Source organism: Balaenoptera borealis (genome assembly GCF_965194805.1).
Source record: "Balaenoptera borealis genome assembly, chromosome: 10".
Lineage (NCBI taxonomy): Eukaryota > Metazoa > Chordata > Mammalia > Artiodactyla > Balaenopteridae > Balaenoptera > Balaenoptera borealis.
Window position 1 is genome coordinate 84,575,760 of NC_138874.1, and position 25,855 is coordinate 84,601,614.

Consider the following 25,855-nt stretch of genomic DNA (forward strand, 5'->3'; position numbering starts at 1 on the left):
GTTGCGGAGCACAGGCTGTAGGCACACGGGCTTCAGCAGTTGTGGCATGTGGGCTCAGTAGTTGTGGCTCGTGGGCTCTACAGTGCAGGCTCAGTAGTCGTGGCACATGGGCTCAGTTGCTCCCTGGCATGTGGGATCTTCCTGGACCAGGGATCCAACCCGTGTCCCCTGCATTGGCAGGCGGACTCTTAACCACTGCACCACCAGGGAAGTCCCTCTTTTTCTTCTTTAAAAAAATTATTTTTTGTCACACAGATATCAGTGTTTTAAGTCAGCTTGGATGTACCAAGGTCTCTGTTAGTCCAGTGGTTGGGACTCGGAGCTCCCACTGCAGGAGCTTCTTCCCAACCCCGGGCTCGTGAACCAAGATCCTGCAAGCCCTGTGGGGTGGCCAAAAAAAAAAAAAAAAAAAAAACACAATAACAAAGTAAAAAATAAAATTAGACTAGGAAACTAACAGATATGTTAGAAAGAATGTAAAAATAAAAATATAGTTGAATCAACAACCGGAAGGTACATCAGTACCACAATAGTAAGAGGAGGAGGGGAAAAGGAAAAAAAAAAAGGGGGGGAGCGAGGCCTTGTATGTGGAGGGCGGGGCCTAAGCAAGGGCGATGTTTGGGCGGTGGGTGGGGCCAATGCTCAGGACCCACAGGGCTGGAAAAGGCCCTGGGGGCTGTGGGGGGTGGGGCTTAGGCTCAAGGAACAGAAGGTTCCCAGGCGTGCCCCCCACCCCTGGTCTCAGAGGGCGGGGGACCTCACCTGGGAGCCCAGCAGACTTCCTGGGCTCCAGTGGTCGGGGCAAACACCCTCCTCTCCTCTCCTGCTCCTCCGTGCCGGAGGGCCCCTCCCACCTGCCTCTCCTGATCTCCCCAGCCTCCCTCCTATGCCCCCAGGACCTGCGCGGCCTGGATGGGGCTTTGGAGGTGGGGTACAGGCTTGGGAGCTCAGCAGGCTCCCCAGGCCCAGTGGGCCAGGCATCGCCCTCAGCTCCTCTCCCGCTCCTCCTGGAGAGTCCCTCCCACCTGCCTCTCCTGATCTCCGCAGCCTCAGGGGCGCCGATCCTGTCTGGCCTCCACTTCTCCTCCCCCCTCAGTCCCCCTACCTCCAACTGGTTCACTCCCATCTCCTTGGGCGTCACAGTCCCGCACCAGTGGCTGGCAGGCGCCCTCGTTGTGGGGAGACGCTAACTCCACGTCTTTCCACACCGCCATCTTCACCAATGCTTTTATGAGTAATAGGCATTCAAAAAATATTTTTTGAATTGAAAAAAAATTACTCTATTAATGGCTTTTTAAATGGTTGTTGTGACACAATATTATTTCTAATTGCCTTAAAGAGTGTAAAATTTTCCAAAAAATTTTTCTTAAAATATATTTTACTGTGATTTAAACCTGTGCTGTGTACTTTTTTGATGGTAGGGGATGTAGATGGGAGAGATATGAAATCATATATCAAATAACTAAATATTCTAATTAAAAATTTTGGAACTATTATACATATATACATTTAAGGCATTGTGATGACTATGATAATGCTTGTGATGTTATAGATTTAGATGAAATGAAGTAAAGAAGTTGTTTGTTAGTGAATTTTCATCCTGCAACTTTTTCATATGGTTTATAGTTTGTGCTTAGTAAATAGAAATAAATGTTAATTTTATTTATTTTATTTTTACTATAACAATATCCTTTTTGTTGGGAGTGTTGGAGTGATTATTTGGACTTACTTGTAAAATAAATGTAATAAGAACTTTTTATAGAGTGTTTTTTTTAACTTCTCACAGGTATTATTCTGCTCTAAAAACTATGGAACAATTAGAGAATGTGTATTTTCCCCGGGTTAGTCAATACCGGTTTTGTCAGCTAATGATAGAAAATCTTCCTAAGCTCCGTGAAGATATTAAAGAAATCTCCATGTCTGATCTCAAAGACTTTTTGGAAAGCATTCGCAAACATTCTGACAAAATAGGTGAAACAGCAATGAAACAGGTGAGACTAAAAAGTAGAATTTTATTTATTTATTGAAGTATAATCGATCTACAGTGCTGTGCCAATCTTTGCTGTACAGCAAAGTGACTCAGTTTTACACATACAGACATTCTTAAAAAGGAGACTTTTAATTTAATGTTAGTTAATAATCTAGGTTATAGAATATACCCAGAGTTTACATTTTTAATTACATAAAATACTTGTTTTTGTTTAGTTTTAACCTTTTCTTAGCTTTCCTTATTCTTGTTTAGAATGGATTTCATCAGCATTTCTTCTTTGGTTTGCAGTTATTCCTTATTTAATTAAGTAAAGTTTATCTAACTTGATTCACCAACTGATCTCTCAGCAATCTTCCCCATGTATGTAGTATCACATTAACTTTTTTCAGCAGTCAAATTTGGTATAAAATTAGCTAAAAAGTGGCAGCCACAGAGGCAAGTGGGAGCCCTTTTATGCTAAGGTTATAAATTGTTCTCTTTTTAAAGCAAATTGAAAGTATTATCTTTGAATTAACTCCTACAGCTCAGTAACAAAAAGGCAAACAATGGGAAAATATTTGGCAGTTATAAAATTAATGTACCTACCTTTTGAGTCAGCAGTTCCTCTCCTAGGTATTTACCAATGAGAAATGAAAACGCATCCTCACGATGCTCGATGCTCAGCAGCTTTGTTCACAACTAGCCAAAAACTGGAAACAAGCCAAATGGACATCAAAAGGAGACTGGATACACAAATTGTGCTATACTCATGCAATAGACTATTACTTAGCAATAAGAAGGAATGAATTTCTGATATGTCTAACAACACATATGAATCTCCCAGACATTATGCTGAGATACAGAAGCTGGACACAGAAAAGCACACACTTACATCTATTTGCATGCAATTCTAAGGCAGGCAAAACTAATTTAAGGTTAAAAAAAAAAAAATCAACACAGTAGCTGCCTCTGGGTGGGGAGATTGCCTGGGAAGGGACACAAGGGAACTTTCTGGGGAGATGGAAATGTTCTATACCATGACAAAGTATATCCGCTTGTCAAAATTGTATAGTTAAGATCTGTATATTTTAATTATGCAAGTCTTATCTGAAAAAAAATTTTAAACAATGCATGGGGTGTTTGTGGAGTGTGTAGGTAAAGACAGATGAAAGAAGGATGTATAAATATTGTTGAAGATAGGTGATGTGAACTTGAGAGTTCATTATATTAAACTGTTTACTTTGTATTTGAAATTTTCAGTAATAAAAGGTTTTAAAATTATTTAAATGAATTAAAACTTATGAGTTCGCTGTTAAAACCCCCCAATAATCACAATGTCATAGAAATAAAACTATGTTCATCATGCTTTCTAACTCCTGATTTTTTCTCAAGTATTACAAACTACTTTAGAGAAGCTTAAAATTTTTAATTAATTATTTATTTATTTGGTTGCGCCAGGTCTTAGTTGCGGTAGGTGGGCTCCTTAGCTGCGGCTCCAGGGCTCCTTAGTTGCGGTAGGTGGGCTCCTTAGTTGTGGCATGCGAACTCTTAGTTGCGGCATGCATGTGGGATCTAGTTCCCTGACTACGGATTGAACCTGGGCTGCCTGCATTGGGAGGGCGGAGTCTTATCCACTGTGCCACCTGGGAAGTCCCTCTTTTCTTTTTTTTAAAATTGAAGTGTTGTTGGTTTACAGTGTTGTGTTTCTGGTTTACAGCAAAATGATTCAGTTATACGTATATATATTCTTTTTCATGTTTTTTTTCCATTATGGTTTATTACAGGATATTGAATACAGTTCCCTGTGCTAAACAGTAGGACCTTGTTGTTTATCTATATTATATATAGTAGCTTGTATCTGCTAATCCCAAACTCCTAATTTATCCCTCCCCCACCCCCATTCCCCTTTGGTTACTCTAAATTTGTTTTCTGTGTTTATGAGTCTGTTTCTGTTTTGTAAATAAATTCATTTGTATCATATTTTATATTCCACTTATAAGTGATGTCGTATGGTATTTGTCTCTTTATTTTCTTCACTTAGTATGATAATCTCTAGGTCCATCCATGTTGCTGCAAATAGCATTAATTCATTCTTTTTATGGCTGAGTAGTACTCCATTATATATATATACACCACATCTTCTTTATCCCTTCATCTGTTGATGTACATTTAGGTTGCTTCCATGTCTTTGCTATCATAAATAGTGCTGCTGTGAACATTGGGGTGCATGTATCTTTTCGAATTAGAGTTTTCTCTGGATATGGCCCAGGAATGGGATTGCTGGATGTTATGGCAACTCTATTTTTAGTTTTTTAAGGAACCTCCATACTTTTTTTTCCATAGTGGGTGTATCAATTTACATTCCCACCAACAGTGTAGGAGGGTTCCCTTTTCTCTACACCCTCTCCAGCATTTATCATTTGTAGACTTTTTAATGATGGCCATTCTGACTGGTGTGAGGTGATACCTCACTGCAGTTTTGATTTGCATTTCTCTAATAATTAACAATGTTGAGCATCTTTTCATGTGCCTGTTGGCCATCTGTATGTCTTCTTTGGAGAAATGTCTGTTTAGGTCTTCTGGCCATTTTTTGATTAGGTTGTCTTTTCATTTTTCTAATTAAAGAAATATGTCTGTATCAGATTATTGCCACAGCAGAGGAAATTTTTTTTTAAACTTTATTTATTTATTTATTTATTTTTGGTTGCGTTGGGTCTTCGTTTCTGTGCGAGGGCTTTCTCTAGTTGCGGCAAGTGAGGGCCACTCCTCATCGCGGTGTGCGGGCCTCTCACTGTCGCGGCCTCTCTTGTTGTGGAGCACAGGCTCCAGACGCGCAGGCTCAGTAATTGTGGCTCACGGGCCCAGCTGCTCCGTGGCATGTGGGATCTTCCCAGACCAGGGCTCGAACCCGTGTCCCCTGCATTGTTAGGCAGACTCTCAACCACTGCGCCACCAGGGAAGCCCAGCAGAGGAAATTAAAATTCAGTATATGAAGTTTCTTCCTATTTTAACTTTTAAAGGATTGCCTATAAATCAGATAATCTCCATTATATTTCTATTAATTGTCTCAGCTTTACACAGTATTATATTCTATGTTAATTTGCCTTGTTTAATAGATTATTTTACTTTGAGGATGTATTGATTTTGAAAATTCTTTACCAGGATGAATTTACTTTAAAAAATGAAAACTATGTACAATAATGTAGGACTTGTGAGGATATACAGTAATGTTTTTTAAAAGTTGTCTCATTTTTAAAAAAATTTGTAGTTAAGTGTTTCTTACCTGTAGATGGACTATAGCAGATTTTCTTTTCTTTCTTTCCTTTTTTTTTTTACTTTTCTCATTGTTTTATTATTATTTTTTAAATTTTTATTTTTTTATTGAAGTATAGTTGATGTACAATGTTATATAAGTTACAGGTGTACAATATAGTGATTCACAATTTTTAAAGGTTATACTTCATTTATAGTTACTTTAAAGTATTGGCTCTAGTCCACATGTTGTACAATATATCCTTGTAGCTTATTTTATACCTAATAGTTTGTACCTCTTAATCTCATACCCCTATATTGCCCCTCCCTCTTCCCTCTCCCCGCTGGTAACCACTAGTTTGTTCTCTGTTCTGTGAATCTGCTTCTTTTTTGTTATATTCACTAGTTTGTTGTATTTTTTAGATTCTACGTATAAGAGGTATCGTACAGTATTTGTCTTTCTCTGAATTCTTTTACATAGCATAATGCCCTCCAAGTCCATTCATGTTGCTGCAAATGGCAAAATTTCATTATTTTTTATGGTTGAGTAGTATTCCATTGTGTGTGTGTGTGTGTGTGTGTGTGTGTGTGCGCCTGCGCATCTATATCTCACATCTTCTTTATCCATTCATCTGTGTATTGGACACTTAGGTTACTTTCATATCTTGGCAATTGTAAATAATGCTGCTATGAACATTGGGGTTTATGTATCATTTCTAATTAGTGTTTTTGTTTTTGCTTTTGGATGTATACCCAGGAGTGGAATTGCTGGATCATAGGGTAGCTCTATTTTTAGTTTTTTGAGAAACCTCCATACTATTTTCCACAGCAGATGCACCAGTTTACATTCCCATCAACAGTTTACAAGGGTTTCCTTTTCTCCATATAGCAGATTTGATTTTCAAATTATTTTGATAGTTATCTCTTGTTAGGATTAGTTAAATACTTGGTTGACAAAAATTCTTTTTTTGTTGTTTTTTTTTTGTTTTTTGGCTGTGCTGAGTAGCCTGTGGGATCTTAGTTCCCTGACCAGGGATCAAACCCAGGCCCTGGTAGTGAGAGCACTGAGTCTTAACCACTGGACCTCCAGGGAATTCCCCAAAATATCTTTATTTGCTGTAAGTAAGAAGAAGCTACTAAGCAGAATTTAAACCACACTTTTTGCCTCTCTTTTCTATGAAAGCTAGGCCTGGGGCTATTTTCCCTACCATTGGGATGGTGGGAATATGGTTAGTTGTGGGTGGTGTTATAGGAACAGAAATAGTAGAAGTATAGGCCAGTGAGTTAGAGTTTGAACATCACATTAGTAGCCTGGAAAAAATAAATATTAAGAAAGTGTAAGAGAGTAAGATTTGAAGCCAAGTTCAGGAAAAGAATCCAGAGATTCTGAATCTAGATAATACGGTTATTCCAGAGAACTGTATAGGTTAAGATAGCCCCGGTAGAACCAAAAGATTGGATATTAACTCACTGTTAAGCTAGAATAAAGTGTGGGATTTCATAGTTTTCCTCTGAAGAGATCATCTTTCTCCTCCACTGTTGACACTTCAGCACTTCAAGATGCTCACAGGACTGCTGGTACATTTTATGCTAAAATGGGAGTCAGAGGAGCAATTGGTTCTTCCCATAGCACCTCCCATTATTCTCAGGATCTTAAGTCTTCCTGAGTGATTGCCTCTGATCAGTGAATGTTCTTCCCCACTGGTGAGCTCTTCAACTTTATGTTCTTGCCTTCAGTATCTTGCCTTCTTGTTTTCAGTACTCTTTCTCCTACATCTGGACAAGGAATTCTGTGTATGCCATGGGGATAAAAAACAATCACATGGAAGATTTTTCAGTGTGAAGATGTGAACAGTAGTTTAAAGTTCATGTTCCATTATACATTTTAATTAAGAGTTTCATTATTAAACTTATTCTCTCTGACCTGTTTTTCGTAGACTGGTTTTGGACTTTTTCTACCTAGGCAGTCCACCAAATCATGGGCTCTAGGACTTAAGGTTTATGAGAATTTCCTGCTGGGCAGGAATAGACTCTTCCTGGTTCACCACTATTTTTTTTTTTTTTTGTATAAACAATCAAGCTCCCTACCTCTGCAACCAAAAGACAGATGTTTTATACAGAAGCCTTTCCTAATCATCTGTCTATAGGGATTTTTTCCTTACAATTTTTCCTTTAGAAGGTGTCTCCCACGAAACTGAGAGGTTAGAGAGCTTTCTTATGATGGAACAACTAGAGTCCTTAAGATCTGATAAGAAAATTTGTGTTTTGTTCAATTTTGGTTTCCCTTCTTGCACCCATTTAATATCTTGTGGTTTTTTTGAGCATTGGAAGCCTTCTGGAGTCTCTCATAAAGTGTCAGAATCACAGTTTGGTTCTGGAATCTCCTTAGGTGACATAAATGGAAACCTTGTACTTTGCTAAGTAGCTCCCTCCCTTGGAGGTTCTCTGTATCTTGTGTTTAATTCTATGATCTCATGTCCCATTTATGGATTTGCTTGTTATATATTCACTCGAATGTCCTATAGGCACTTCAAACCTAGCATTTCTGAAAGTAACCTCATTATCTTCTCACTAAATCTGTGTTTTCTGTATTTCCTGTCTCAGATAGTAGTATCTCCTATTTTCACAAGCCAGAAACTGGGGAGTACTTTAGACTTTTCAGGAGTATTTATACTCTAAGTAGTTTGTTACAAAGTCCTACTTAGTAACTATCAATTTTACTTCTAAATATCTGTAGATTCTGTATCCTCTGCTGTACATACCCAGACTGTTGTTATATCAAATTAAGTATTCTCCTTATCTCTAGTCTTTTCTCCTTTTGCTTATTATCCTAAAATTCAAGTATAACCACATCACTCACTCTTCAGTGATTCCCAGTTACTCTTTACCTAAGTTCACATTCCTCAGCATGAAACAAAAGCCTCATCTCTGGATACTCCCTGTGTGCTACAGAAGTACACATCTCGTAAATTTTTGACTACACTGGTTGTTTCCTCTACCTAGAATGCCTTCCATTCTTCTAAATTTTCCAGTCTGATGAATTGCTGCTTTTTTTCCCCCCAAAAGCTGACTTAAGTATCACTTCATCTGTAAAATCTACCTTCCTCTGTCTCACTACTGCTAGCAAGAGATGGTCTCTTCCTCCTCAGTGCATATGTCTGTTGTACTTTTCACACTACATTATAATTGCATATTTTGTGTTTTTAACTGGACAGTGAGTTTTTAAAGTGAGGGGATATATCCTATTTATTTTTACCTTCCTGAGATCTAGCACTGTGCCTAGCATGAGATGCACAAAAAGTTTTTTTCTGAAGGAATTTAGAGCTGAGCTTTAGCTTCTCTAAGGAGAATTTTTAAAATAAAAGGCAGACTTGCATTTGTAGTGTTTTTTTTTTTTCCTCATTCTAATGTGATAGATGAATCCACTATGAGTAGTCTGATGCTTAATTTGTCATTGAATACCTAAAGTTCATAGTCTCAGTTAACATTTTCATATTATATCCCCTGGCACACATTTTAATAGTGTTCTTTAGGGGAAAACGGGACTAAATGGTCAAATAAGTTTTGGAAACCTGGGTTAAATAAAGTTAAGCATATTTCTTATGAATTGTAAATCCCCTGGAAGGGAGGTAAAGTATGTAATATTTATCTTACTTATTTGAGCATAGAACCCTTTTTTCAAGGAGTATCTATTGATAATGTGTGAAATGTTAGTTTTGTACATAACACTGTTTGGAAGCAGTGTTCTAAATAAATGTTTTTTTACTCTGAAAACCAAAAAATCATAGACAAAATAAGTTTGGGCACAGAGGGAGAAAGGGGATTCTGATTTTTTTTCCAGTGAGTAGGTTAATAATGGTAATGGAGGAGAAAGGATAATGATTTTCTTAAGCACAAGCCTCTGGAGCCAGCCTTAAGGTCTAGGTGAGGGCAGAGCTAGATTTCTGTGATTTGCATGGTCTGATTACCTGGGATTAGAAAGGTCTGATTGGCAGTAGTGTATTCCTCAGAGAAAATTCACCCTAAAGAGGCAGTGGGTAAACTTTCTACATGCTAACAGAACAGAGTAGCTACAATCTGACCTATCACAACAGAGGGAATGTTCCACTAATATGCATTATGTAAGGAAATTAAAATCCTGGAATTAAGCCTATGTTTTTTTCAATCTCTGATAATGAAGTTCTGATAGTGAAGTATCACTAAAATGCGTAAAAAAAAAAATAAGGCTTCTCAACTTATTCATCTGTATAAATGTTCATTTTTGTCAATAATTAAGTCAGTTGTGGGATAACAGCTTCTGCATTCCTAGTCTTCACAAGCTGTGGTCATTTTCTGTGGAAAATAAAATAAGCTTGCAACTTGATACCATGGTTCCTTCTGTGAGGTTAGTAGACATTTTTCTCTACGAATAATCCATTGGAGTTAAGGCAGCATATTTTATGTATGTTCCTGTATGTATCATATCTTTTAAATTTTTCTAGTGTTTTTAAATTAATGTATTTGGTTTTCCTCTTAAAAAAAAATTAGTGGTAATTGTTTTGTAAAACCTTGACAGTGCTCCAAACCAAAGGTCATTAAAATAATTGAATCATTGTTTGACCTGAATCACTCAAAGGAAGAGGAGTATACTCATTGGTAATTGATATAAAGCTTAACTCTAGGATGCGAAACAAAGTCTAAATAATGGAACTATTAGACATAGACTTTAATATTAATTAATTAATATTGGCATGGCCAGAAAGTTCATTCGGGTTTTTCCTTACGATGTTATGGAAAAACCCGAACGAACTTTTTGACCAACCCGATGTATTCAAGGAATTATAAGACAAGATTGAGAATTTGGAGATCATTGGAAACCATAAAGCAAATCATCTGGAGATTCTAAAACTGAAAATACATTAACAAATTAAGAACTCATCGTATAGGAGGCAGAACATATTAGATACAGCTGAAGAAAGAATTAATGAACCAGAAGATAGGTCAGAGGAAAATATCCAAATTGCAGCTCAGAAAGACAAAAGAATGGAAAGTACAGGAAAGAGATTAGAGACATATGGGGTAAGGTGAAAAGGTTTAATGTGTATGTAATTATAGTCCCAGAAGGAGAAAAGAGAGAGAATAGGGCATAAAAAATATGGACAGACCCTGAAGCCACAAAAGTGCTATGAATTCTAAGCAGAAGAAATACAAACCCATATTTAGGCATATAATAGTAAAATACTGAAAACCAATGAAGAAAAATTTTAAAATAGCCAGAGGAAAAAATGTATTATCTTCAAAAGGACAATAATAAAATCAGTCAATAGCTGACTTCTCAGCAGAATCAATGGAAGCCAAAACATAGTGAAAAGTATATCTGAAGTGCTGATAAGCCTTATGTGTCAACCTAGAATTCTGTACCCAGCAAAAATCTTTTAGAAATGAAGGTGAAATGAAGGTATTTTTCAGATAAATAAAAACCTAGAGAATTTTTTTCTAGCAGACCTGCACTAAAGGAAATATTAGTGTTTTCAGACATAAAATCATCCCAGTTAGAAGGCCAGAGACGCAGAAGTAAATAGAAAGGGCAACTGTTTGGGATAAAACTACATATCTATTGGCTGTATGAAACAAAATCATCTTATGAGGTTTACGTATGTATAGAATTAACAGTGTGAAGCAAGAACCACATTTAAGTTGGGAGGGGAATTGATATGAGTTTTAAAAACTCTGTTAAATTATGCTGCTTTAAGAAGACATATCTTACATACAAACATATAGAGAGGTTGAAAGCAAAAGGATGGAAGAGATGTATCATGCAAAGATTAACCAAGAGAAAGCTGATGTATGTACATTAATATTAAAGTAGGCTTTAAGACAAAAAGCTTAAGAAAGAGTAACATTTCTTAGTGATAAAAGGTTCAGTTCATCAGGAAAATAAACAATTCTAAATTTATTTCTATCTAATAACATAGTCTCAAAATATATAAAAGCAAAAATTGTCAGAGTTAAAAGGAGAAATAGACATCTTGACAATCATAATAGATTTCAACACTCCTCTCAGTAACTACTAGAGCCAATAGATACAGTAAGGATTTAGTCCTTTTAAATAATGATTAGCAACCCTGACCTAATTGACACATGCAACACTATCTCTCTTGATTTCAGAATATACATTTTTAAAGAACATTTATCAAAATTGATTATGTTTTGGTCCATAGAGGAAATGTCAATACATTTCAAAGGACTGAAATAATACAGAACATATTCTCTGGCCACGTTGGAATTATTCCTGAAACTGGTAATAAATAAGTAGAAAATCCCTATATATTTGGAAATTAAGAAATAAAATTCTAAATAACCTATGGGTCAAAGAAGAAACTCATTTGAAACCAGAAAATATTTTGAATTGAATTATAATGAAAATGTGATATATGAAAAACTTGTAGGATATGATAAAAGTCAAGTTTAAGGGAAATTTGTAGGCTTAAATTTATAAATTAGGAAAGAAAGCCAGAAATCAATGATCCTAAGTATCCATTTCAAGAAGTTAGAGAAACAGTAGCAAATTAAACTCAATGAAAGTAGAAGTATTGATATGACACAAAAAGCACAGGCAACATAAACAAAAATAAGTGGAATTACATCTAACTCAAAAGCTTCTGCATAGCAAAGGAAACAGAGTGAAAAGACAACCTATGGAATGGAAGAAAATATTTGCAAACTGTATATCTGATTAGGGGTTAGTCTCCAAAATATGTAAGGAAATCATACAACTTAATAGCAAAAAAACAAAACAAAACAAAACTAATCACCTGATTAAAAAATGAGCTAGGGATTTGAAAAGACATTTCTCCAAAGGAGACATAAAAGTGGCCAACAGATACATGAAAAGATGCTAAACTTTATTAAACATTAGGGAAATGCAAATCAAAATCACAATGGGATGTCACCTTACACCTCTCAAGATGGCTATTATCAAAAAAACAAAAGATAGCAAGTGTTGGTAAGGATGTGGAGAAATTGGAACTCTTGCAAAATGTTGGCGGGAATGCATAATGGTGTAGCTGCTATGGAAAACAGTATGGAGGTTCCTCAAAAAGTTAACAATGGGGACTTCCCTGGTGGCGCAGTGGTTAAGAATCTGCCTGCCAATGCAGGGGACACAGGTTTGAGCCCTGGTCCGGGAAGATCCCACATACCACAAAGCAACTAAGCCTGTGTGCCACAACTACTAAGCCTGTGCTCTAGAGCTCACAAACCACAACTACTGAGCCTGCATGCCACAACTGCTGAAGCCCACACGCCTAGAGCCTGTGCTCCACAACAAGAGAAGCCACCACAATGAGAGCATCCAAGCATCCAAGAGCACTGCTCGCCACAATTAGAGAAAGTCCGTGCGCAGCAATGAAGACCCAACACAGCCAAAAAAAATTAAAAATAAATCAACTAATTTTAAAAAAAAGTTAACAATGGAACTATCATATGTTCTACTATGGGTATTTGTCCAAAAAACCTGAAATCAGGGTCTTGACGAATATTAGCACTCCCATGCTCTTTGCAGCATTCTTCACAATATCTAAGATGTGGAAACAATGTAAACGTCCATTGACAAATGAATGGATTAAGAAAATGTGGTATGTACCTATAATGGAATACTATCCAGCCTTTAAAGAGGAAATTATCAGCTATCTAAGTTAGTCAAATTCATAGAATCAAAGAGTGGGATGGTGGTTGCCAGGGGGAAATGAGGAGTTACTAATCAACAGACATAAAGTTTCAGTATAAGATGAACAAGCTCTAGGGAATTCCTTGGCAGTCCAGTGGTTAATGATACCTACCAGGGTTCTTGGCCATCCCTAATCAATAGAAATTGACTAGAGGCCAGACAAGAAATTCAGCCAAGGCTTTACTGGGGCCCCTGCTACAGCAGGGGGGAGCTAGAACAGACCACAGGTTCCCTTGCTTGCTTACTCCCTGAGGAGGGGCGAGCTTGTTCCTTATATGGGGTGAGGGTAGGGGTGTGTCCATGGGTCAGGCCGGAGGGGTGGCTTAGGTGTTTTGCCCACCCTTTAGGTGGCCTAGTGTGTAGAGGGCTTGCGCAGTACCCTGCTTTTGCTCTGGGCTCTTAAAAAGTGGCAGTGGGGTTTTTTGGTCTCTTTGTATCTTTTGTCCACAATTTGCCCCAACTGTGCATGCATGCAGTTATTTTTAGTCCTTTATAGTTTCTTTGTATTTTGTTGCTGGAGGAGAGGTTCGTCCAGGTGCAAGTACTGCAGCACTGAAGCAAAGGGTCCCAGGTCCTAGGCCTGTCTCAGGACTCTGAGCTTTCACTGCCGTGGGCCCGGTTCTGTCCCTGGTCGGGGAACTAGATCACACAAGCCGCACAGTGTGGCCAAAAAAAAAAAAATAATGAACAAACTCTAGAGGTCTTCTATAAATATCAATATTATACCTATCAACAATAATGTATTAAATTATTGATATACATATTAATAATGTAATATGTATGTACACTTAAAAATTTAAGAGGGTAGATCTCATGTTAAAGCTGCTTACTACAATAAAATAAAATTGAAAAAAAGAAAGTGGAAGGAGATAATCAAGAGTAGAAATCAATGTAATAGAAAACAGAATACAAAAGGGAGGATCAACAAAGACAAAAGATGGTTCTTAGTCTTTTCAGATAAAATTGATAACCCCTGCAAGACTGTTGAAAAAAGGAGGGTGCAAATCATGAACAAAAATGGGACATCATTCCAGATCCTACACCTACAGACATTAAAAAGATGAGAAAATATGAATAAATTCTTGAACCAATTTTGACTACAATAATTTTTCAAATAATCTTAATTTTTCTTTTTCCCAAATAGGCACAGCAGCAGAAACTCTTCAGTGTTATTCTGCAGAAGCAAAATAATGTAAAATTTGGGAAGACTGTGTATATAAATGATAGAATTCCAGAAGAAAGGAATGAAATTGTATTGAAACCTGTATTTGAGGAAGAGGATGAGAATGAAGAGGAGGTGATGGGAATTTGTTTCTTTCTCTTTCTTTCTTTGTATCTTTTTTTGTTTCTATCTTTGTTTCTTCCTTCATTCCTTTCTTTTCTTCCTTTTTTCCTTTCTTTCCTTCCTCCATCCCTCATCTATTATTGGATGTTTTTTTTCCTCTTGAGTTGTAATGTTGTCTGTGTGACACTCAGTCTTGCCATGTGGAAACTGAATTTACGTACATCAGTTTGTAATGAGCTATTAGGGCAAAGGAGTCATCTGAAATGTTAAACTGAATAATTGACAGATAAACAAGATATATTGTAGATTATATTTGTAAGCTGCAGATGGTTTAACCTAGGTTTTCTGCCATAATTAGCAGTAAAAGTGTAAATTTAATGATATTTTTGTAGTGATCACTCATAATTTAATTACCTGTGGCAGATATTTAATTGCATGATGGCTTAACCTTGCCATTTAGACTAATTCTGGATAGCCTAGCTTTTTTTCCTTCGGCTGGTGCTGAGATACTACAAAATAATTTTAATATGATTAAAGTTAAGTTTTCAATTTCTTAAAAAAGTTTTACTAAGTCTAGAAACCTTGAAATTGTCCTTAAATATTTGCTTTCTTTTATCCTCTTCATTCAAATTCATTCCTAGTCCTAGTGCTTCTTTTGTTCCCTCCACGAAGTCTTCTGTTGAGCCTACTTTTTATCTTTTCCGTTGAATTCCTTTTGAATTTACTTAATACCATGAGGAGTCTAGTATTCCCAATTGTTTATAAGTTTTGCCTTGTCAGTGAGAGTTTAAATTCTTTTTCTAAGGACACTGTTGGGGTGTAGTAAGAACTTTTAATTGATTGATTAAAGAGGAACCATATAAATATGTGTCCATGGCTTCTCTGTGTTTGGGGGAACCACTGAGTGTTCAGTATGTACATTTGCATTATATGCGTGAGGATGAGTGAGTCTGTATGTATTTGTGAGTGTGTGTGTGTATATGTGTGTGTATGTATATGTATGTTAATATGTATATATGTATGTATATACATTTATGTTTGCATATATAGTAGATGTCTGATATACAGATAAATAAACAGCCTTAAATAGTTTAATGTCTTTCTAATGTGGAATTAATGTGACCTGATTAGTCCCTTGAAATGAAATAAATGTTTTTGAAATCTACTTTTTTGCTCTTTCTTAATCAGTATTCAGAGAATCTCTGTAAGTCTTTTCTCCCTTGAGATTCAGAATGGTAAAAATGGACCATCTAGTCTTCGTGTCTCAATTTTCCCTAATCTGTTTTGTATATCTTTAATTGCTGGGAACATTGCCGTCAGGCCCGACACCCAAATCCATACTCTAAGAGAAACTTGGTTGTTTCCCTGTTCTTTTCGATCTATTTAATTATTACTACATTTTGTTTCTATCATTTTCCCAAATAAGTAATTCTATAATAAAAATAATTTAAGTTCTCTCAGAGGATTCATGAGAATAGATATGTGTTCCTTTAAAAAGAGTTTATTTCTCAAGTTTGGGGAACTTTATATTACTGTTTCTTTAATTGTAAGGTGTACTTTAAAAAATATTATTAACATCTCAGAATCAGGAAACATCTTAAAATTGATGATACTACAGTTTCAAGTGGTAGTGTTTTTTTTTTCTTTGTTAGTGTTCCATAAAATAATAATGATGATTTCTTCTACTTGATGAAATAATGATAAGTCATGCATAAGAGAAGGAACTTCATCTATAGGTAAATCATACATTTGTGCACCATCTTTACCAGAAGCAATAATGATGTATCTAGTTATCCATAGCAATTTTCTGGTAATCTGTCAAGCATGTTAAAGATATACAGTCTCTCCCCTTTATTACCTTATAATCTAAAATAGTCAACAATGATGATAAATATATGCAGAATGAATTACTAAACAAATGCCAAAACAAAATAAAAAAGGCATTGTGTTTATAGTGTGTGCTTTTTATAGTTGATAAATGTTATAACACGAAGTCCATGAATCTCCTTGTCTAACTTTATATTATTCAACAGTAGACTAGTAGTTTGACCTATAATTTTTAAAAAATGGTTTTATTTTTCAGGTCTTAACTGTTCAGGATCTTGTTGATTTTTCCCCTGTTTACCGATGTTTGCACATTTATTCTGTTCTGGTAAGTATCTTTTGTATATGTGTATATATATATATATGTCTGTGTGTGTATACATATGTGTGTATACACGTTTGTGTGTGTATATTTGTATTATTAAAAAGACAGGTATGCATTTTAGGCCTGCTTTTCTAAAGGCTGACCACAAGCTCATTGAGCTCTAAACCTTCATGCAGTATTTATTTGTGAAATATCCACTGTGTGTAAGGCATTTACTTTTTTCTTTAACTTAATCATGGTGTACTTTCAAGTATACTTTTCATGTATGTTAAAAGAACCTTACATTTCTCCCTTCTTGCCTTTGTACTGTTGTATCACGGTTACTTTTAAATATGTTACTTCTACCTTTGTTTACTCCACACTACATTGTTTTTAGTTTTGGTTAAACAATTATCTCTTTAAAAAACGTAACAGCACTACTCTGATATAATTCATATACCCAAAATTTTACCCTTTTAAAGTATATACAGTTCAGTGGTTTTAGTATAATTCACAAGGATGTGCAACCATTACAACTAATTCCAGAACATTTTATTACTACAAAAAGAAACCTCTTACCTGTTAGCAGTCACTCCTTATTCTCCCCTCCCCCCAGTCCCTGACAACCATTAATTTACTTTCTGTCTCTATGGATTTGCCTATTCTGGGTATTTCATATAAATGGAATCATACTATATGTGGCCTTTTGTGTCCAACTTCTTTCATGTAGGTAGAAGTTTAAGTTATTGATTGAGATCTGTCTTCTTTTTTATTAATTTAAAAAATTATTTTATTTTATTTGGTGGTGTTGGATCTTCGTTGCTGCGCATGGGCTTTCTCTAGTTGTGACAAGTGGGGACTACTCTTTGTTGTGGTGTGTGGGCTTCTCATTGCGGTGGCTTCTCTTGTTGTGGAGCACGGGCTTTAGGCGTGTGGGCTTTGGTAGTTGTGGCACGCAGGCTCAGTAGTTGCAGCACACGGGCTTAGTTGCTCCGTGGCATGTGGGATCTTCCTGGATCAGGGATTTAACCCATGTCCCCTGCATTAGCAGGTGGAGTCTTTTTTTTTTTTAATTTTATTTATTTATTTATTTTTGGCTGCATTGGGTCTTCATTGCTGCACATGGGCTTTCTCTAGTTGTGGCGAGCGGGGGCTACTCTTCGTTGCGGTGTGCAGGCTTCTCATTGCAGTGGCTTCTCTTGTTGCAGAGCTCAGGCTCTAGGTGCACGAGCTCAGTATTTGCGGCTCGCGGGCTCTAGAGTGCAGGCTCAGTTGTGGCACATGGGCTTAGTTGCTCTGTGGCATGTGGGATCTTCCCGGACCAGGGCTGGAACCTGTGTCCCCTGCATTGGCAGGCAGATTCTTAATCACTGAGCCACCAGGGAAGTCCTGGCAGATATATTCTTAACCACTGTGCCACCAGGCAAGTCCCTTTCTTCTTTTTTAATACAGACATTTAAAGCTATAAATTTCCTTCTAACCACTGCTGTAGCTGCATTCCATGAGTTTTGGTGTGTTGTGTTTTTGTTTCCATTTATCTCAAAGTATTTTCTAATTTCCTGTGATTTCTTCTTTAACCCATTAGTTATTTAGAAATGTGTTTAATCTCCATGTTTGTGAATTTCTGTTCACAAACAAAAGTTCTTCTGTTATTGATTCCTAATTTAATCCCACTGTAGTCGCAGATCATACTTTGTATGATTCCAGTCCTTTTAAGTTTATTGAGGCTTGTTTTATGGCATAACATATGCTTTATCCTGGAGAATGTTTCATGTAAACTTGAGAATAATGTGTATCTGGCTGTTGTTGGGTGGTGTTTTCTATAGCCATCAGTTAGGTTTAGTTGATTATAGTGTTCAAATCTTTTGTATCCTTGTTGATCTTTTGCTTGTTTCATCTGTTATTAAAAGTGGGATTATTGAAGCCTCCAGCTATAACTGTCGAATTGTCTATTCTTCCTTAGTTCTGCCAGTTTTTGCTTCATATATTTTTGAGGCTTTGTTGTTACATGTGTATATGTTTATAATTGTTATGTCTCCATGGTAAGACCTTTTTTCATTATAAAATGTCCTTCTTTGTAATACTTTTTGTCTTAAATTCTATTTTGGCTGATATTAGTATAGGCACTCAGGCTCTTTTGGTTATTCTTGGCATGGTATATATATATATTTTTTTTTTTGGTATATTTTTTTATTATGTTATTTTTGACCTTTTTGTGTCTTTGAATCTAAAGTGTGTCTCTTGTAGGATAGCATATAGATGGATCTGTGTTTTTTTTTCAGTTCAGTCTGCTGATCTCTTCCTTTTGATTGGATTGTTTAGTTCATTTATATTTAATGTAATTACTGATAAAGTAGTATTGACATCTACCAGTTGTTTTAATATGTGTGATGTCTTTTTTTGTTCCTCTCTTTCTCCATTATTGCCTTCTTTTGCATTAAATAGATATTTTCTCATGTACCATTTTAATTCCCTTGTCATTTGTTTATACACACACACACACACACATTTATATATTTAGTATTTTCTTAGTGTTTGCCCTGGGAATTACAAGTAACATCTTTATCTTAAAACAGTATAATTCTCATTAATCCCTCTCCTTTGTGTTATTCTCATACTAATTATATATTTACACATTAGGCATTGACACAGTTTTATAATTTTATAACTCTTTATGCAGTTGTTTTTTTAAATCAGAAGAAAAGAGTTACAAACAAAAATACACATATACTGTCTTTATATTTTCCTCTGTATTTACGTTTAGTGGTACTTTTTATTTCTTCATGTGAATTAGAGTTACTGTCTAGTGTCCTTGCATTTCTGCCTGAAGTACTCCTGTTAGTGTTTCTTTTAGGGAAGGTTCTGGTAGTGTCACATTCTCTCAATTTTGCTTATCTGGGAATGTCTTAATTTCTCTTTTGCTTTTTTTTTTTTTTTTTTTTTGGCCGCACTGCGTGGCTTGTGGGATCTTAGTTCCCCAACCAGGGATTGAACCTGGGCCCTTGGCAGTGAAAGCACAGAGTCCTAACCACTGGACGACCAGGGAATTCCCTCTCCTTTGCTTTTTTTTTTTTTTTTAAATTTAATTTTATTTATTTATGGCTGTGTTGGGTCTTCATTTCTGTGCGAGGGCTTTCTCTAGTTGCGGCAAGTGGGAGCCACTCTTCATCGCGGTGCACGGGCCTCTCACTAATGCGGCCTCTCTTGTTGCGGAGCACAGGCTCCAGACACGCAGGCTCAGTAATTGTGGCTCACGGGCCTAGTTGCTCCGCTGCATGTGGGATATTCCCAGACCAGGGCTCGAACCCGTGTCCCCTGCATTGGCAGGCAGACTCTCAACCACTGCGCCACCAGGGAAGCCCTCCTTTGCTTTTTAAGAGTAGTTTTGTTGGATATAGAGTTCTTGGTTTTTCTTTCAGTGCTTTGAATATGTCATCCCACTGCCTTCTTAAGCCATTTACTTTTAAGGAGTTTTGAGGTTTGGATTATTTATGTAATTGAAAAAAGAATGGTAATTATGTTAATTAGAGCAAATAGAACTATCTTTATTTGTTAACTTTTTTCTTTTAGTCCTCTATTAAAAGACAGGACTAGTTCTGCACTTCCTAGCTGAGGTGAAAGTTATCTAACAGCACAATATCAATGTAAACTTGTTTTACAGATAAGTAAGTGACGTTACAAGTGTGTTGAACTTTATTGAATAGACCTTTAAAAAGAATTTCTCTTTTTAAAGCTATAATAAATCATAGTGTAGTATCAAAACAATAATACTTTTAGTCTATTCTCTGATCTTTCAATGTGTGTGAGTATAAACTACCTTAACTTCGTAGATTCTTTTCAGTGTGAGGTGGTAGTATATACATTTAACTGCATTCATACCTGAGGCAAACAGAGGCTAGGTTCCATCACGATTACACTGCTATCTGTAGTAACATTGAAAACTAGGCTTCCTTTTGTCTAATCACATGAAGTTTTATTCTTTCGCAACTCCTTTCAAATTGGATGTTCTCCTATAAGTTTTTGAGTTTGGTGTAGAAGAATGATTTTTTGCTTTGATAGTGCTCAGTTTTTCTGTCTTATATGGCACCATACTACAGTGAGTTCCAGTAGGCACTTCTGTTACTTTGTATTATTCCTGTTCTATATGTGTATGATCTGCAAGAGACCATGAGTGTTGTTTGTTGTTCTTTCCCCAGTGCCTTCCATTTTACCTGATACTTCATAAAGATTTGCTGCATTTAGTAATTGACTTGACTCTTTAACACAACACTCAGTTTTTAATACAGACACTTTATATATCTTTATCTGGGAGTTTATGTCAACAGGCACTAAGTCCTCTGGGAAAGACTGTATCTTTATACCTGTGTAACAGATGTGGCTGTTGGCAGAAGGTCTCAGTTTCTTGCCGCATGGGCTGTCTGCAAGTCTGCCTGATAGTCTTCATGACGTGGCAACTGGCTTTCCCCAGAAGGGAGTGATCTGAGAGAGACCAAATGAAAACCATGATGCCTTTTATAACTTAATCTCAGAAGTGACATACTTTTACTTCTACTGCATCCTATTGGTCACATAGACCAACCTTGGTACAATGTGGGAGGAGACTACACAAGGGATCTTTGGGGGGCGTCTTGGAGGCTACCACACTCACTTTGTAAAAGAAAGACATATCCTTCACTGATACCTGGTGGTACCATTGTGCATTGTCTTGATGTGTAAAAACTTCCAAGGTGCCAAATAAAGGAGGAGTCTTCTTTAACAATTAATCAAGGGACAGTATACACATAAGGGTTCCTCCCTTTCTCTTCCTGTGCAGATTAATAGTAAACCATGTTAGAAATAGTATATTTTGTCCTATGGTCAGATTTGCTTAGTTCTTGTACAACATGTTCAGAAGTTGAGGCTTGCCAACTAATTTTGTTAGTTAGTTTCCCTCACTGACAGCCATATTTTCTTTCGTTAGTCAAAAATGTATAAAGGCTAAGTGACAAGTTGGGCGACAGTCAAATTATTTGAACTTACCTTTAGTCTTCTTAATTGTCATGATACCAAACAAGGTTACTATCTATGAACCATAATGCCAAAACTTGTTCTTGGTATTCAATATGAAATACCATTCCGCATTTAAATCCAGTTGTTAAAAACTGAAAAATGACTCTTACGGGGTAAAGTTATCCGTTTAGCAGTGTGTTTGTGTATGTGTGTTTTTCATTACTCTTCTGATTTTATTTTAGGGTGATGAGGAAACATTTGAAAATTATTACCGAAAACAAAGAAAGAAACAGGCAAGACTGGTATTGCAACCCCAGTCAAATATGGTAAGTATGTGAAAATTTTGAATTGGTTATGTTGAAGTTTTTATCCTCTTTAATTTCTTCAAAGCATGCATTCAACTACAAATATTTATTGAATACCTACCATTTCCAATAATTGGTTTAGGTGTGAAGGTTACAGCAGTGAACAAAATGGCTAAGTCCCTTCTCTTATGAACTTACATTCAATTAGGGAAGATAGACTGTAAATGAATAAATAAGACAATGAATACATAAAAAGATAAATAAGTAAATATATAAAATGTCAGGGAGTGATAATTAGTTTCTGACAATGTGGTAGACTGTGTATCTTGATTAATTGTTCTACTGAAAAAACAAAGGTGCTGGATAAAACATTTTTTAAAATCTTAAATTCTTTTTAAATGTGCTGAGGATCAGGTAGGAAAGTATAGTCCTGAAAAAGACTAAATAAGTAATCTGAAAGGGCTATGTTTGTGGGATTTTTATTAGTCATTCTCAAGAATATATGTATTTTTTTGGTTATAAAATTGTGATGTATTCACTGTAGAAAAATAAGGAAAAATTGAAATAAAATAATCTATAATGTAAAAAAAAGAAAAAAACTAAGTCAATATGGAACTGTTCTATATGTTGGTTATGGTGATAGGTATGTGACTAGATGTATTTGTGAAAACACATAGAAACAGCACATGAAAAAGAGTTTTGTTGATATAACTTATACCTCAATACACCTAAATATAAGAAAAAACAGGAAAACCTAAATGAGGAAAGAAATTCAGACAGGCATAATGAAGAACTGAATGTAGCTTTTATCCTAGGGGCATGTGCTGAATGGGAAAGCATAAGTTTTGAGGACATAGGGGTGCAGGGGGCTAAGCCTAGAGTCACCCAAAGTGGGTGATAAGAGACTGTCTCCTTTGTAAGGCTGAGACTCCAAAGAATTATAGCCCATTATTAGTATGACCTAGACATAAAACCATCTAGCAAAACCTCTCTGGTCCTTCTGTCAAATACACTAAAGAAAATTGCCTATCCCAAATCCTGGTGCTGAGTGAACAAAGAAAAAAAATCTCTGAGAATTCATAACAAGCAGTTCCTCAAATATGTTTGCAGTCCAAATTGATTCTACTTGGATAATCAAAAAAATCTCAAGCTGAAAATTTAAAGTGGTTCCATTTTGATATTGTCTCCAGGTGCCTAGTAGAAGCAAATGCAGTTCTTCTCTGAACCTTCATACCAAATTAAAGGATATCCATAGTTGAGGTTTCAAGGAAAATTAGCAACTCATACTCAGAATTAGTTATCAAACAAGTGAGAATCATTAGAAATATTGACAACAGAAATAAATTGTAAGAGACTTTCAATATTTGAGTTATTAGGCATAGAATATAAAATAACACTATTATATTTAAAGAAATAAAAGGCAAACTTGCTGATATCAATAGGGAGCAAGAATCTCTAAAGGAATTACCAAAAAAATGTGAAAAAAAAATCAAGTAGAATACCTAGTAATTAAAGATATATTAGCCAACATGAAAAATTTTGTGAACAGGTTGATGAATTCTCTTAGTTGATCTGAAGAAATTTCTAGACTACATCATAGAGAGACAAAAGAATAAAAATATAGAAGAAAGACAGAGGAGATACAGAGAGGTCTAACATATTTAGTTGCAGTTTCAGAAAGAGAGGATAGAACAAGAGGGACAGAGGAATATTTGAGGTAATACCTGAGAATTTACTAAGACAGATGAGAAACAGAAACCTACAGAGTCAAGTCCAAGGAATCCAAGTAGGTTAAATAAAAAGAAGTACACTTTTAGAGAACTTAAAATGAAAATGTAGAACACAAAAGATAAAAGAGAAAATAGAAGACCTGAAAAATGTTATGAGCTAAGTGAACTAATTGACATTTATTGAATAATTCACCCAAAACAGTAGAATACACGTGCTTTTCCAAGTGTACCTGGAAGTTTCACCAAGATAGATCATATTCTGGGTAATAAAATAAATCTCAATAAATATTAAAAAATTGTACAAAGTGTATCTTTTGACTACAAGAGAATGAAATTATCCATATGCAAAAAAATGAATGTTGATGCTTACCTCATTCAACATTTCAAGAAATGGATCATGGACCCAAATATAAGAGCTAAAATTGTAAAACTTTTAGAAAAAACAAAGGTTAAAATCTTTGTGACCTTGGGTTAGGCAATATTTTCTTAGGTGAGATACATAAAGCATGAACCATAAAAGAAAGAAATTCATAGATTGAACATCAAAATGGAAAATTTCTACCCTTCAAAAGGCAGTGTCAAGAAAATGAAAAGACAAGACATAGATGGAGAGGATATTTGCAAAACTCATGTCTAATAAAAGGCTTGTATCCAGAATATATAGAGAACTTGTATAACTAACTAAAGACAGACTAAAAAGATTCAAATAGACATTTTACCAAAGATACACAGATGGCAAATAAGCACATGAAAAGATGTTAAATATCATTTTTCATCAGGGAAATGCAAATTAAAACCACAATGAGATACCTCTACATACCTACTAGAATGGCTAAAATTAAAAAGATCGATAATAGCAAGTGCTGGTGAGGATTTGGAGCAGCTAGAACTCTCATAAACTTCTGATAGGTATAAATATTGTACTGCCACTTTGGAAAATAGTTTGACAGTTTGTTATAATGTTAAGCATACACTTGTCATATGACCCAGCAATTCCACTCCTAAGTTTTTACCCATGAGAGATGAAAATTTATCCACATAGTGGCTCATATGTGAATGTTTATAGTAGCTTTATTCATAAATGCCAGAAACTGGAAACATCTCAAATGTCTGTGAACTAGTGAATAGATAAACAAATTGCTGTACCTCGACATAATGGAATACTACTCAGCAGTAGAAAAGAAACTGATACATGCAGTGACATGGATAAATCTTAAAAGCATCATTCTAGGTGAAAAAATTCAGATACAACAAAGTTATGTATAGTACGATTTGTGTTATATGACATTTTTGAAAAGGCAAAACTATGGGATAGAATGGGATCTGTGACAACGGGCCAGAGTTGGGCAGAGTGATTCACTATAGAGGGGCATAAAGGGAACTTTTTATGAGACAGAAATATTCTATATCTTGATTTTGGTGGTGGTTACACAAATGTCTACGTTCATCAAAACTCATCGGGCTCTGTATGTAAAAAGGGTTTTAATTTTGCTTTATGTAAATTATACCTCAGTAAATTTGACTTTAAAAACAAAGATAAAGAGAAGACCTCAAAAATACCCAGAGAGAAGAGATTATTTTCAAATAAACAAGACAGTGGAATATTTTCAATACTGAAGGAAAATAACTGTCTACCTGGGATTCTGTATTCAGCGGAACAAGGGCAAAGATAGACATTTTCAGGCAAAGAAGAGGAGAGTTTGTTACCAAGACACCCTTACTAAAAAAAGGATATACTGCAGTCAAAAAGAAAGTGATGCCAAATGGAAGATATGTGATGCTAGAAGGAATGAATAGCAAGGAAAGTGTAAATATGTGGACAAATCTGTGTTGACTGTAGAAAATAATATTAATAAAATATTATGGACGTTAAAACAAGATAGAGTTGAAATGCACAGTAACAATAGCATAAACATTAGAGTGTGATGGAAGTTAATGAAGTGAAACTGTTCTACAGTTTTGGAATTGTCCAGAAAAGAGTAAAATTATTGACTAATTTTAGAGTTTGATTACTTAAGTATGCATAATGTAATTTCTGTAACCACTAAAAGAATAGAAGCAATATATACTTAAATATAATTTTTATATTTTCTCTACATCTGTGTCTCAATTTCTGCCCTGCAAACCGGTTCATCTGTACCATTTTTCTAGGTTCCACATATATGTGTTAATATACGATATTTGTTTTTCTGACTTACTTCACTCTGTATGACAGTCTCTAGGTCCATCCATGTCTCTACGAATGACCCAATTTCATTCCTTTTTATGGCTGAGTAATATTCCATTGTATATATGTACCACAACTTCTTTATCCATTCGTCTGTCGATGAACATTTAGGTTGCTTCCATGAACTGGCTACTGTAAGTAGTGCAGCAATGAACATTGGGGTGCATGTGTCTTTTTCAATTATGGTTCTCTCTGGGTATATGCCCAGTAGTGGGATTGCTGGGTCATATGGTAATTCTATTTTTAGTTTTTTAAGGAACCT

General features: G+C 35.7%; 1 protein-coding gene across 14 annotated transcripts in view; it reads left to right on the plus strand.

The window, feature by feature from the left end:
* The window catches only part of EXOC6 (exocyst complex component 6), a 208,527-nt gene that overhangs the window by 57,675 nt on the left and 124,997 nt on the right, over positions 1–25,855 (plus strand). For all 14 annotated transcript variants that reach the window (XM_082339429.1, XM_082339433.1, XM_082339436.1 and 11 more), the window contains 4 exons: positions 1,787–1,991; positions 14,074–14,226; positions 16,298–16,366; positions 21,574–21,657. In XM_082339429.1, the coding sequence (XP_082195555.1) occupies positions 1,787–1,991; positions 14,074–14,226; positions 16,298–16,366; positions 21,574–21,657 (511 nt within the window). The remainder of the gene's footprint in view (positions 1–1,786; positions 1,992–14,073; positions 14,227–16,297; positions 16,367–21,573; positions 21,658–25,855) is intronic.